At 49.4% G+C, this 15,131-nt stretch overlaps 1 protein-coding gene across 1 annotated transcript in view; it reads left to right on the top strand.

Moving 5' to 3' along the window:
* The first annotated feature begins 204 nt into the window (after positions 1 to 204).
* Positions 205 to 15,131, top strand: part of LOC124044438 (matrix-remodeling-associated protein 5-like) — an 18,125-nt gene continuing 3,198 nt past the window's right edge. Inside the window, 10 exon segments of the mRNA XM_046364073.1 lie at positions 205 to 506; positions 1,994 to 2,193; positions 2,406 to 2,535; positions 2,749 to 2,987; positions 3,107 to 3,258; positions 3,405 to 3,858; positions 3,951 to 10,270; positions 11,908 to 12,943; positions 13,066 to 14,199; positions 14,202 to 15,131. The exon segment at positions 14,202 to 15,131 is cut by the window's right edge and continues 3,198 nt beyond it. Coding sequence (XP_046220029.1) covers positions 2,015 to 2,193; positions 2,406 to 2,535; positions 2,749 to 2,987; positions 3,107 to 3,258; positions 3,405 to 3,858; positions 3,951 to 10,270; positions 11,908 to 12,943; positions 13,066 to 14,199; positions 14,202 to 15,131 — 10,574 coding nt within the window. The 5' untranslated portion in view covers positions 205 to 506; positions 1,994 to 2,014.

The raw sequence follows: 15,131 nt of genomic DNA on the forward strand, positions 1-15,131 counted from the left end.
TAACCATTCCAAACATAACATATCATACTAATTTGGGTGCCCCTGATTTAAATGTACTATGTTACGTGTAGTTTATGAGACCAGGCTATCCAGGGAGAGGTTACCCGGTCCGCTGGCTATTGCGCACAGCGCGTGGGATCGAGATTATTTTTTACAATCCTTTCTTTCTTATCCCTTCCCTTCCTTTCCTTTCAACTACACAGTGGAACAAGACGTGCTGTGTGGGAATAACAAATATAGATATATTCGTTTTTTCTTGGATTGTATAGGTTACTGGTTTTCAACTCTGTTATTTTCAATTGATAAAGTTGTAGTCTATAGAAACGTCAGTAAAATTTTGAATGCCAATATTATACTACGTAAATGATTTTTTAAATACTACGTAAAATACTTTTTATCATTTCTACCGTTGCCAAATCGCCCTTTGGATAAAAATGAGCACTTGATGGGAATTGAACTATAAGGAAATGAAGAATCTTGATATCTTCGATTTGAAGGATTGTCAGGTAAATTGAAAGTTATAGCTCCCAAATGAAATACCTATCCTACTATTCATATTATGACCGGGGAAACTTCTGTCAAAATTCCCGCTAGATGCTAAAATGTATCTAAAATGTACTTCCATGCAATGTAAAGTTGTGAAGTTGTATCATATTGATGCGTTTACGCACAGAGGAAAAGGTATGCCGTTCTTCAGTGTCATCACTCTCTGTGGCAGCTGGTCTTGCAGTCAGTCAAATAATAGCCCGTTTCAGCATCGGGTCAAGAGTGTTAATAGTCAGATGGTGATGGTTACCTGCTTGGTTGTGGATTATTAGAGGAAAGGTTCTATGAAGCCCACTCACGCAAAAACAATAGGAAACGGTTGGCGCTTCTGCCCGCAGATGGTGTAAATTATTAGTTGCTGAATTTAGATAGCTCGTTCTTCTCCTTTGAGAACTGTTACTGTTTACATTTATTCACATGGATTGAAATGTCAGAGCTAGCTGGTCAAGACGTTAGAATAACCAGACTCATACTGTAATTTGCACGGGAACGTCAGCACACTTCAGAGTGTTTGTCAGTTCTGTGTGTCAGTGCCATCATGCCCTCAGCAGAACACTGGCCAATTGAACACAATTATTGACCCAGAGTGTTTCGGAATGCAGAAACTATAGCTGCATTAGGACACACTTAATTAGGATTGTCCGGATTTAGATACTCTACAGATGGTCATACTATCAACCAGTGGTGTAAAGTACTTAGTAAAATGTACAAAATATTTTTCTTCACTGCATTCCTAAAGAAAATCATGTATTTTTTACTCCATACAATTTCCCTGACACCCTAAAATACTCATTACATTTTGACACAATTGCCCTATTCACACACTTATCAAGGGAACTTCCCTGGTCATCCCTACTGCCTCTGATCTGGCGGACTTACTAAACAATAATGTTTCGTTTGTAAATTATGTCTGAGTGTTGGAGTGTGCCCCTGGCTATCTGCCAGTAACAAAAACAAGACAATTATGATGGCAAGTTTTCTTAATATAAGGAATTTGAAATGGTTTATACTTTTACTGTTGATACTTACATACGTTTTAGCTATTCCATTTACGTTTGATACTTAAGTACATTTAAAACTAAATACTTTTAGACTTTTACTCAAGTTTACTGGGTGACATTCACACTTTACTTGAGTCATTTTCTATTAAGGTCTCTTTACTTTTACTCAAGTACGACAATTGAGCACCTTTTCCACCACTGCTATTAACAAAGTATCTGTTGATAAGTAAATGCTTGTTAAGGTTAAAATAAGGTTTAGGGTTAAGGGTTAAGGGTTAAGTTTAGGGTTATGATAAGAGTTAGGGTTAGTAGATAGTTAGTTGAAATGCTTCTGATAGTCTGTAGAGCATCTAAAGTGTTACCCTGCATTATAGTTGTTACTGCAGAGTGCGTGTGTGTGTGTGTGTGTGCGTATCACATTGACATATATATTTCTATATTGTCAGTGAGCGGCCCTCCTCTATAAGATGGCTCCCAGTGTGTGTGGAGTGTCCCTGGCTGTGGTGTTGCTGACCCTGGTGTCTCCTGGTGGTGCCTGCCCTCTGCCCTGCTCTTGCTACCAGCCCACTGAACTACACTGCACCTTCAGATCTCTGGTCAACATACCACAGCCCCTACCGCAATACACACTACACATCAACCTGGGGTAAGGACTGTGCACAAATACATACACAAACTCCCTCTCTCTCTCTCTCTCTCTCTCTCTCTCTCTCTCTCTCTCTCTCTCTCTCTCTCTCTCTCTCTCTCTCTCTCTCTCTCTCTCTCTCTCTCTCTCTCTCACTTTCACTTTCACTCTCACACACACACATTTTAAAGGCATTCCATTGGTTGATGATGTTTGTCTCTGGTCTCTAAAAGGTTCAACAGTATCAGCAGGATCCCAGACAGCTCATTGGCCGGTCTGAGGAGGCTGGCGCTGCTGATGCTTCATGGGAATGACATCCATGAGATTCCCGACGGAGCTTTCCAAGATCTGTCTTCCCTTCAGGTACTGAGAGGAGAAGGGTCAAATTAGCTAATAATTGGAAGCAAATGTAAATTGTTCTATTGAGCTTAGACACTGTGATTGTATTGTGTTGTTGTGTTCATTTGACTCACATTGATGTGTATGTATTGTTGTTTAAAGCTAGAGGAGTTTATACCATGTATTGTCAATTATCATTCATTCAATGATCCATCTATCCACCCCCCCTACCCCCAGGTCCTGAAGCTGAGCTATAACAAGCTGAGAGAGATCTCAGCAAAGAGCTTCTCAGGCCTATCCTCTCTACAGCGCCTCCACCTGGATCACAACTGGCTGCAGTCCCTCCACCCCCAGGCCCTGCTCCACCTCCCCAGCCTCAGACTGATCCGACTGCAGGGGAACCGGCTCCACCAGCTGCACCCGCAGGCCTTCTGCACTCTGTCCCTACTGCAGACATTCTGCTACTCCACCCTCAGGTGGGTTTTCTACAGTCTTTATTTATTCACTCTTAGTCATAGGCCACACCTAAAGAGTAGTGCACTACTTAGTGGATAGTGTGTCATTTGTGACTGGACTATCCCCCTCCTCTCCCCAGGCATCTGGACGTGTCCAACAACAGTCTGACGAACCTGCCCAGAGACATACTGAGGACCGCCCCTCTTCTGGAGTCCCTAGCTCTGCAGGCCAACCCTTGGACCTGCGACTGCAGCATGGCTTGGCTGCAGGCCTGGAGCATCTCTCACCCAGGTGACAATCACACTACACTAACCCCTAGATCTTTCTCTAACCCCTAGATCTTTCACTAACCCCTAGTCCTTTCACTAGTCCCAAAATCACTGGAACTGGGATGCTTATTTGGGTGAGGAAATACTGATTCTTCTCTTCTCTCTCAGGGTTGTTGAAATGTCCGGGGCCACAGTGCCTGGTCTGTGCCTCACCCAATCACCTGAAGGGACGTGGTCTTTTGCAGCAGAAAGACTTATCCTGCTCCTCGCCTGTAATTGCCACCAATCCCAGAGCCTCATCTCAGGAGGATGGCGGAATTCAGTCAATAGAAACTTTTAGAGAGGCTTTAGGTCACGCCTCCTTGGGGATGTCCGACCAACAGGGGAATGCCGTTGATCTGAAGTGTAACATCACACACTCCTCACAGACTCCTGACATTACCCCACCACAACTTTCCTCCTCCTTCACCCCCCTCTCCCTCTCTCTTTCCCTTTCCCTGGTCTGTGGGGTGGATGGGCACAGCTATGAGAGGCTGTGGAGGCTGATGGCCTACTACAGTGAGACACCTGCCAGGCTTCAGAGAGAAATCATGTTGAGTAAAGCCCCAACACTTGCCTACAGGTATGAAATTACAGAAACACACACAACACATTCCTCTGTAATTATCCTACAATTTTGTTTTAACCCCAACACATTCATTTCATGTCCTTCAGGTACAGACAGAGAGCAGAGAGAGAGGGCTACTACCATACAGGGGTCAGGGCCAGTGTCCAAGCCCATCCTGCCTGGTTACTGCAGCCCCATGTTAGTCTCCTGTTCAACAGAGCTCAGTCCAGCACCCACAGGGTTACACTGACCCTGTCCACCCTGGTGTCTGCCCCCCCAGACCCCCCATCCCAACACCCCTGGGTCCTCATCCAGACCAACCACACCCACACAGCTTTTACAGCAGCCACAGACAGCCAGATCCACCTGCCCTGTCCTGTCCTTAGCTCTACTGAGGACCTAAGCTCTGGAGACCCCAGGCTCCAATGGGTGTTTCCAGATGGTTTAACAGTCTCCTTCCCCTACCACAGCTCAGATGGTAGGGTCCGGGTGTCTGGCCAAGGGCTGATCCTGCAGAGTGTGGATCACTCTGATGCTGGACTGTACTACTGCGTGGCCCGGGCGGGGGGAAATGTCGATGTTCTCCCCCTCCGTCTGGTGGTAGTAGAATCACCCAATGCTCCCCCAGGGGAGGAGCTAGGCGCTGCTGTGACTGGATTGGTTGGAGACCCTGTCAGTCTACCGTGTGAGGCCTCTGGTTCACCGAAGATTGAGGTGAACTGGGTTCTTCCTGACGGGGAAGTGGTAGGGAGTAGGAACAAGGGGAGAAGAAGGGGGGAGGCAGGGGTGACTGTCTTAGCCAATGGTACCCTGTCTCTCCCCTTCCCTGGGCAGAGAGACGCAGGACTATACCGTTGTGTAGCGGTGAACCAGCACGGTGCCGACTCTCACTCCACCAGACTGATTCTAACCCCACGTCCTACCGACACCTCATCAAGCATGAGATATCCCATGAGGCCACAGTCTGTGATGGGGTTGTCCAACAGGGTACCAGCCCCTCTAGGGATCAAGGAGGTTGAAGAGGGGGTGTCAGGAAATGACAAGGAGGAGGAGAACATACTGCACACCAGGGCAGGTAACACCAGGAGGAGAGGTCTTAGACCTAAACCTCCCCTGACACGGCGCCCCCCCATCAGATCTCACATGGTGAGGGTGGAGGGAGGCGGACCCCCTCAGAGGGGAAGGAGGCCCCTGAGGAGACGCTTCCCTGTGGAGCAGAAGAGGAACAGGCTGGAGGGCCGTCGGAGGTTTAACCTGGCCAAACACAAGATAGACCCTCAGAAATGGGCCGAGTTGCTGGCTAAGATACGTGAAAGGACTGCCCCTAAAATCACAGACTCCCTGTATGTATCACCCCCAACTAGAGCACGTACTACCACCTCAGCCCCCCCAACTAGAGCAAAGACAACCACCTCAACCCCAACTGAAGCAAAGACAACAACCTCAACCCCAACTGAAGCAAAGACAACCACCTCAACCCCAACTGAAGCAAAGACAACCACCTCAATCCTAACTGAAGCAAAGACAACCACCTCAACCCCAACTGAAGCAAAGACAACAACCTCAACCCCAACTGAAGCAAAGACAACCACCCTAACCCCAACTGAAGCAAAGACAACCACCTCAACCCCAACTGAAGCAAAGACAACCACCCTAACCCCAACTGAAGCAAAGAAAACCACCTCAGCCCCAACTGAAGCAAAGACAACCACCCTAACCCCAACTGAAGCAAAGACAACCACCTCAACCCCAACTGAAGCAAAGACAACCACCTCAACCCCAACTGAAGCAAAGACAACAACCTCAACCCCAACTGAAGCAAAGACAACCACCTCAACCCCAACTGAAGCAAAGACAACCACCCTAACCCCAACTGAAGCAAAGACAACCACCTCAACCCCAACTGAAGCAAAGACAACAAACTCAACCCCAACTGAAGCAAAGACAACAAACTCAACCCCAACTGAAGCAACGACAACAACCTCAGTCCTAACTGAAGCAAAGAAAACCACCTCAATCCTAACTGAAGCAATGACAACAACCTCAACCTCAACTGAAGCAACGACAACAACCTCAATCCTAACTGAAGCAAAGACAACCACCTCAACCCCAACTGAAGCAAAGACAACAGCCTCAATCCTAACTGAAGCAAAGAAAACCACCTCAATCCTAACTGAAGCAATGACAACAACCTCAACCCCAACTGAAGCAACGACAACAACCTCAATCCTAACTGAAGCAAAGACAACAAACTCAACCCCAACTGAAGCAAAGACAACAACCTCAACCCCAACTGAAGCAAAGACAACAAACTCAACCCCAACTGAAGCAAAGACAACCACCTCAATCCTAACTGAAGCAACGACAACAACCTCAATCCTAACTGAAGCAAAGACAACCACCTCAAACCCAACCAAAGCAAAGACAACCGCAGCATCCCCAACTGAAGCAAAGACAACCAGAATGCAGACAACCAGAATAAAGCCAGGCAGCACACAACCAAAGACCACACAACCAAAGACCACACTACCAAACACCACACTACCAAAGAGCACACCAGAGGTTACAGTGGGAGGAAAATCCCCTCAACGTACTGTATTGGAGTCAGAGGCTGATACCACAGAGGGTTTTTCCATAGATGTCCCCAGTCTACAGGAAGAGGGATTGAATACTGTCCACACATCACTGATCCCAGACCTGCTAACAAAGGATAGAGTGGCCCCAGAGACAACAAACACTGCAGATCAGACCAATAACTTCCCCCAGACCCCTCAGTCAAACACAGACACAGATACAGGGACAGGAACAGAGACAGAGAGTTCCCCTAAAAGCACAAAGCCAACCTCCAGCATCAATGACATTAGCACAGAGCTGGTCCTTAATCCTGTAAGGACCACAGGTGAGAGGAGGAGGTATGGAACAACAAACTCTGGACAGTTAACATTCTCCAACTCTGTCCCATCGCAATCCAGAATCCCCTGGAATTCCAGGAGAAGGCCCGGCCAGAGGAGACGCATCAGCAGACCCAGAGGACGACCCACCGCCCCCCAGAATTCCCCAGGTCCAACCTCCCCTCGCCAGAATACCCCAGGTCCAACCTCCCCTCGCCAGAATACCCCAGGTTCAACCTCCTCTCGCCAGAATACCCCAGGTCCAACCTCCCCTCGCCAGAATACCCCAAGTCCAACCTCCTCTCGCCAGAATACCCCAGGTCCAACCTCCTCTCGCCAGAATACCCCAGGTCCAACCTCTCCTCGCCAGAATACCCCAGGGTCAACCTCCCCTCGCCAGAATACCCCAGGTCCAACCTCCTCTCGCCAGAATACCCCAGGTCCAACCTCCTCTCGCCAGAATACCCCAGGTCCAACCTCCTCTCGCCAGAATACCCCAGGTCCAACCTCCCCTCGCCAGAATACCCCAGGTCCAACCTCCTCTCGCCAGAATACCCCAGGTCCAACCTCTCCTCACCAGAATACCCCAGGTTCAACCTCCCCTCGCCAGAATACCCCAGGTCCAACCTCCTCTCGCCAGAATACCTCAGGTCCAACCTCCCCTCGCCAGAATACCCCAGGTCCAACCTCCTCTCGCCAGAATACCCCAGGTCCAACCTCCCCTCGCCAGAATACCCCAGGTCCAACCTCCCCTCTCCAGAATACCCCAGGTCCAACCTCCTCTCGACAGAATACCCTAGGTCCAACCTCCCCTCGCCAGAATACCCCAGGTCCAACCTCCCCTCGCCAGAATACACCAGGTCCAACCTCCTCTCGTCAGAATACCCCAGGTCCAACCTCCTCTCGCCAGAATACCCCCAGAGCAGCACTTGCAGACCCCAGGGGACTGCCAGCAGCTGCAACAACCACTACTAGAACCACTACTACAACCACTACTAGAACTACTGCTCCATCCTCTACTAGGATCACTGCTCCATCAAGCACATCCATCTCCCCCTCTGCTTTCTTTCCTGCCTCTCCCCCCCAGACACACACAGACAGGGTGACTCACTCAGCAAACACTGCTTCCCGGCTCCCTGACAGGTCCCAAACGACTAGCACACACACACAGATTTGCACACACACTCGCACACACACTGGCAAACATACACCCACAGTCACAACAACTAGTACACACACAGACAAATATACACCCACAGTTACACACAGCGATACAGACAAACAGAGTTATGATGAAACAGAGGGTCAGGTCTGGGCCACTCCAAAAGAGCAGGTTCTATCTCTCTTCAACCCAGAGGATATCAAAACAACTCCCCCTCGGTCTGGAACCACACCAGGCAGAACAACATCTACGGGCACTGAGATAGAACCAAGTGAGATAAAACCCCTCTACCCAGCTGCTGATGAAGAACCCAATGAGGAAGAACCACCAGCCACTGATGAAGAACCCAGTGAAAAAGAACCACCAGCAAATGATGAAGAACCCAGTGAGATAGAACCACCAGCAACTGATGAAGAACACAGAGAGGTTGAACCACCAGCAACTGAGGAGGAACACAGAGAGGTAGAACCACCAGCCACTGATGAAGAACAAAGAGAGGTAGAAACACCAGCCACTGATGAAGAACACAGAGAGATAGAACCACCAGCCACTGATGAAGAACACAGTGAGATGGAAACACCAGCAACTGATGAAGAACACAGTGAGATAGAACCACCAGCCACTGATGAAGAACACAGTGAGATGGAAACACCAGCAACTGATGAAGAACACAGTGAGATGGAACCACCAGCAACTGATGAAAAACACAGTGAGATGGAACCACCAGCAACTGATGAAGAACAAAGAGAGGTAGAACCACCAGCTACTGATGAAGAACACAGAGAGATAGAACCACCAGCCACTGATGAAGAACACAGTGAGATGGAACCACTAGCCACTGATGAAGAACACAGTGAGATGGAACCACCAGCAACTAATGAAGAACACAGTGAGATAGAACCACCAGCAACTGATGAAGAACACAGTGAGATGGAACCACCAGCAACTGATGAAGAATACAGTGAGATGGAAACACCAGCAACTGATGAAGAACACAGTGAGATGGAACCACCAGCAACTGATGAAGAACACAGTGAGATGGAACCACCAGCAACTGATGAAGAACACAGTGAGATGGAACCACCAGCAACTAATGAAGAACACAGTGAGATAGAACCACCAGCAACTGATGAAGAACACAGTGAGATGGAACCACCAGCAACTGATGAAGAATACAGTGAGATGGAAACACCAGCAACTGATGAAGAACACAGTGAGATGGAACCACCAGCAACTGATGAAGAACACAGTGAGATGGAACCACCAGCAACTGATGAAGAACACAGTGAGATGGAACCACCAGCCACTGATGAAGAACACAGTGAGATGGAACCACCAGCCACTGATGAAGAACACAGTGAGATGGAACAACCAGCCACTGATGAAGAACACAGTGAGATGGAACCACCAGCCACTGATGAAGAACACAGTGAGATGGAACCAGTTTATCTAGCACCTGATAAACCAGAGGAGAGACAACCAGAGTCAGAAATAAACAGCTCTCTTTCATCTACAACACAACTACTGTCCCCAAACACAACTGATACAGCAGCTACCACCGTTTCAGCCATCACCTCCTCTACAGTCATCACCTCCATTAGAAGAACTAACACTATAACTATTCCTACAACTACTATTCCTACTACCACTATTCCCACAACTACTACCACTATTCCCACAACTACTACCACTATTCCTACAAATACTACCACTATTCCTACAACTACTACCATTATTCCCACAACTACTACCACTATTCCCACAACTACTACCACTATTCCTACAACTACTACCACTATTCCCACAACTACTACCACTATTCCCACAACTACTACCACTATTCCCAGAACTACGACTGCCACTCCTACTACTACAACAGTCTGGAGGAATCCTGGGCTAAATGCCATCCCAGACTCACATGTCAGTCGCTACCGCCCCCCACCTTACCCCAACGACCCACAACACCTTATCACTAGGCCTGACCCAGTCAGAACTCCACCCCCAATAAAACACGCACCCTCTCTCCCACACCGTGCCAACCCCAAACTTCTTCTCCCAGACATTTTAGAGACCCCTTCCTCTGCAGTCCTCACCACAAGAGCTCCGTCCAGCCCTCCCAAGATCTTCCCACCCACCACAGACCCTCAGCCCGGGGTCAACACTGGCTCTACTCCTCCTCGTTCCCCTCCCCTCTCTCCACACCGTAGTGTGACTGCCCAACGCCCCCCTCAGACCCCTGTCCTGCGTGTCAGGCCCCTTATCACCCCCCCCCACGTACGCTCCATGTCTGTCCCAGCTGAGAGTGACGCCTTCCTGCCATGCGAGGCCATTGGACAGCCTCCTCCGACAATCACCTGGATCAAGGTCTCCACAGGTACGCCACACACTTTACTCTCAATTCTACACACAATACATGCTACTGTCACTCACATACACACAATACGTACTTTGTCATTCATACACCTTACTCAATGCACTCACTACTGTCACACAATACGCCACTCAATATGTACAGTTGAAGTCTGAGGTTTACATACACCTTAGCCAACTACATTGAAACTCAGTTTTTCACAATTCCTGACATGTAATTATAGTAAGAATTCCCTGTATTGGGTCAGTTAGGAACACCACTTTATTTTAAGAATGTGAAATGTCAGAATAATAGTAGAGATAATTATTTATTTCAGCTTTTATTTCTTTCATCACATTCCCAGTGGGTCAGAAGTTTACGTACACTCAATTAGTATTTGGTAGCATTGCCTTTAAATTGTTTAACTTGGGTCAAACATTTTGGGTAGCCTTCCAGAAGCTTCCCACAATAAGTTGGGTGAATTTTCGGCCCATTCCTCCTGACAGAGCTGGTGTAACTGAGTCAGGTTTGTAGGCTAGGCCTCCTTGCTCGCACACGCTTTTTCAGTTCTGCCCACACATTTCTATAGGGTTGAGGTCAGGGCTTTGTGATGGCCACTCCAATGCCTTGACTTTGTTGTCTTTAAGCCATTTTGCCACAACTTTGGAAGTATGCTTTTGTATGCATTTGGAAGACCCATTTGCGACCAAGCTTCAACTTCCTGACTGATGTCTTGAGATGTTGCTTCAATATATCCACATAATTTTCCTCGCTCATGATGCCATCTATTTTGTGAAGTGCACCAGTCCCTCCTGTTGCAAAGCACCCACACAACATGATGCTGCCACCCCAGTGCTTCACGGTTGGGATGGTATTCTTCGGCTTGCAAACCTCCCCCTTTTTCCTCCAAACAGAATGATGGTCATTATGACCAAACAGTCCTATTTTTGTTTCATCAGACCCGAGGACATTTCTCCAAAAAGTATGATCTTTGTCCCCATGTGCAGTTGCAAATGGTAGTTTGGCTTTTTTATGACGGTTTTGGAGTAGTGGCTTCTTCCTTGCTGAGTGGCCTTTCAGGTTATGTCGATATAGGACTAGTTTTACTGTGGATATAGATACTTTTGTACTAATTTCCTCCAGCATCTTCACAAGGTCCTATTATTTGTACAGATGAAAGTGGTACCTTCAGGCGTTTGGAAATTGCTCCCAAGGATGAACCAGACTTATAGAGGTCTACAATTGTTTTTCTGAGGTCTTGGCTGATTTCTTTTGATTTTCCAATGATGTCAAGCAAAGAGGCACTGAGTTTGAAGGTAGGCCTTGAAATACATCCACAGGTACACCTCCAATTGACTCAAATGATGTCAATTAGCCTATCAGAAGCTTCTAAAGCCATGAAATCATTTTAAAGGCACATTCAACTTAGTGTATGGTAACTTCTGACCCACTGGAATTGTGATACAATGAATTATAAGTGAAATAATCTGTCTGTAAACAATTGTTGAAAAAATTATGCACAAAGTAGATGTCCTAACCGACTTGCCAAAACTATAGTTTGTTAACAAGAAATTTGTGAAGTGGTTGAAAAATGAGTTTTAATGACTCCAGCTTAAGTGTATGTAAACTTCCGACTTCAACTGTATTTCTGTCTGGCCCAGGAGCTGTGATATCGCTGGACACCAAGGCAGAGCGTTTCCAGGTTCTACCCAATGGAACCTTTCTCATCCGGAGCGTGCAGGTCCAGGACCGGGGGACATATATCTGCAGCGCACAGAACTCTGTGGGTCTTGCCCGCGTGATGGTGACTCTGGAGGTCTGGTCCCGCCCACCACGCATTCAGCTACCCACTCACAGAGAGGTCACGGTGCACCAGGGGGGAGAGGTGAGGTGGGAGTGTCGGGCTCAGGGGGTGCCTGTCCCTCTGCTGTCCTGGGTGCTACCTGACCGCTCCATCCTGACTCCCGACCTTAACTCCAACCCTGCCCATGGCCCTCACCCCCGGGTGTCTATATTCCCTAATGGTACTCTGCGTATTGTGGCTGTCGGCCCAGCAGACAGAGGACTGTATCGCTGTGTAGCCTCCAACCCAGCAGGGGCTAGCAGTCTGTCAGTCCGACTCCATGTCTCCTTCCTGCCTCCAGTCATCCAGCAGCCGAGAGCGGAAAGGGTAACCCAGCCAGCTGGCATGCCTGTCTACGCCCACTGCTCTGCCCGGGGGGCCCCCGTTCCCTCCATCCGCTGGAGGACCCCAGATGGTACGCTGCTGCTCCCCTCTCAATTCCTCAATGGGAACCTGTTTGTCCTCCCCAACGCCACCTTGCTGATACGCAGGCTTTCCACTAAGGACTCTGGGAGCTATGAGTGCCTGGCGACTAATGCAGTAGGCGGGGATAAGAGGACGGTGAGGGTGTTGGTGACTGGAGATGAAGGAGGAGGTGTTGTCTCCACAGATAAAACTACATCCTCCTCTTCCATTAACAGTAACTCTGACCTGAACCCCTCCTCAGCCGTCCTTAACCCTCCTCTCCGGCCCTCCTCCCCCCTCAGTAAGGCTAAAATCCTCTCCACCTCCCCATCCAGTTCTATAGTTGTATATGGAGAAACTCTGGTCCTTCAATGTTCAGTAACCGGCTACCCAGAGCCTAGAGTGGTCTGGAGGGTACCTGGCAAGAAACTAGTGGATGCCCACTACAGGTGTGTGCTTGTCCATATTGATTTCTGATCTGTTTAATCTAGTCTGTCTCTGTTGTATTGATTGATTGTCTGTGTCTTGTGCTGATGTATCAAACCTTATCCTCTCTGTGTTGTATTTCCAGTTTTGACAAGAGGATGAAGGTACACAGTAATGGAACGCTGTATATCCAGTCCATGACAGAGAAAGACGGGGGGGACTATTTATGTGTCGCACGAAATAAATTGGCTGATGACTACCGCCTCCTCCGTGTCACCGTGGTCACGAAGCCCGCTAAACCCGCTAAGATTGAGCCAAAGCAGCCATCCAATCAGAAGGTGGTATCATATGGAGCAGCTTTAAAGGTAGACTGTCTGGCCACCGGGCAGCCTGACCCCGCAGTGAGATGGAGCCTACCGGACGGAACCTCAGTGAACAGCGTACTGTTGCAAGGGGACGAGAAAGGGGGACGGAGGAGGCGGCTGGTGGTGTTTCACAACGGGACTCTGTTCCTCCCGTCAGTGGGGATGGGGGAGGAGGGGGAGTACGTCTGCCACGCTGAGAACCAGATGGGGAGAGACTCCATGAGGGTGATGATCAAAGTCCTTACCTCACCCCCTTCCTTCCAAAGAACGAGATATGAGGTCATCAAGGTGCAACAAGGGGGCGTGGTGGCTCTGAACTGTGGGGCCAAAGGAGAGCCCATCCCTACAGTCACATGGTTTTCTCCAATCAATCGTGTCATCCCTGTGGGGGGGTCCGGTCCAGTTGTAGTGCGGCCAGATGGCTCCTTGGTGATCCAGGGGGCTAGAGGGGCTGACGGAGGAAACTACACCTGCCGAGCCAGCAACGTGGCTGGGGAGAGGAGCAGGGTGATGGGGGTGGAGGTGAGCGTGACCCCACCCAGCTTCACTCTCAATGGGACTAGGGGTGGACTTGATGGGACAGACAGACATACAGCTGTTGTTAGCAGTAGTGGACTCAGTACTGTGATCACCATCAGTCAGTCTGCAGGGAGGGTTCAGTCAGGCAGGACTGGTAATGGTGTCAGTAGTGGTAATGGTGTCATTAATCATGAAGAGAGTCATAATGGAGTCAGTAATGTAGGGGACCAGAGGGTCTCAGCAGTAAGAGGCCAGACAGTTCTTTTGCCCTGTCCATCCCAGGGCTTCCCTCCACCCCGCTTGGCCTGGTTGCTGCCTGGTAACGGGGTTCTCCCGGCGCCTTACTACGGCAGCAGACTCACTGTGCACCGCAACGGAACCCTGGAGCTGAGGGGGTGAGGGCAAGCGATGCTGGTCTGCTGGTGTGTGTTGCCCGTGGTGAGAGGGGCGAGACTCAGATAATGGTACATCTAGAGGTTTTAGACACACCGGACCCACCTCGCTCCAGAGGCCCAGTCAGCACAGAGAAACATCGCCCAGTAGGCCCAGTCAGCACAGAGAAACATCGTCCAGTAGGCCTAGTCAGCACAGAGAAATCTCGCCCAGTAGGCCTAGTCAGCACAGAGAAACCTCGCCCAGTAAGCCTAGTCAGAACAGTGAAACCTCACCCAGTAGGCCCAGTCAGCACAGAGAAACCTCACCCCGTGGGCCCAGTTAACACAGAGAAATCTCGCTCAGGATTCGCATTTACACAGGAGACACCTCACCCCAGAGGCCCAGTCACTACTGAGAAACCTCACTTAGGAGGCCAAGTCAGCACAGAGAAACCTCGCCCAGTAGGCGGGGATAAGAGGACAGTACCAGGAGTTTCATTCCGAGGGGATACACCTCACCCAAGAGGCCCAGTGTCAGAGGCAGCAAGGAGTGTTATCCCAGAGAGGAAGCTTTTGGTCATCAGCAGATCAGCTTCTCTGGTCAGCATCATAAGCGGAGAGAATCTACGGCTACCCTGTCCCCAGACAGACAGCCCCAGTCAGAGTTCCAGCCAGACCCAGTCTCTGACCTGGACGTTGCCCAGCGGGGGGATCGTGTCTCGGGGCCAGACAGCAGGGAGTCAGTACTCAATCCTGGATGACGGGACTCTGACTGTGCAGCAGGCGTCTGTGTTCAACAGGGGGACCTACTCCTGCCGATCCACCAATCAGGACACCTTGTCTATCCTGACAGTTCCAGTGATTGTCATCGCCTACCCCCCTCGCATCACCAACGGCCCCTCTCCCCTGACCTACACCCGGCCCGGAGTTGCTGTGCAGCTCACCTGCTACGT

Source organism: Oncorhynchus gorbuscha, linkage group LG09 (assembly GCF_021184085.1).
Source record: "Oncorhynchus gorbuscha isolate QuinsamMale2020 ecotype Even-year linkage group LG09, OgorEven_v1.0, whole genome shotgun sequence".
Classification (NCBI taxonomy): Eukaryota; Metazoa; Chordata; class Actinopteri; order Salmoniformes; family Salmonidae; genus Oncorhynchus; species Oncorhynchus gorbuscha.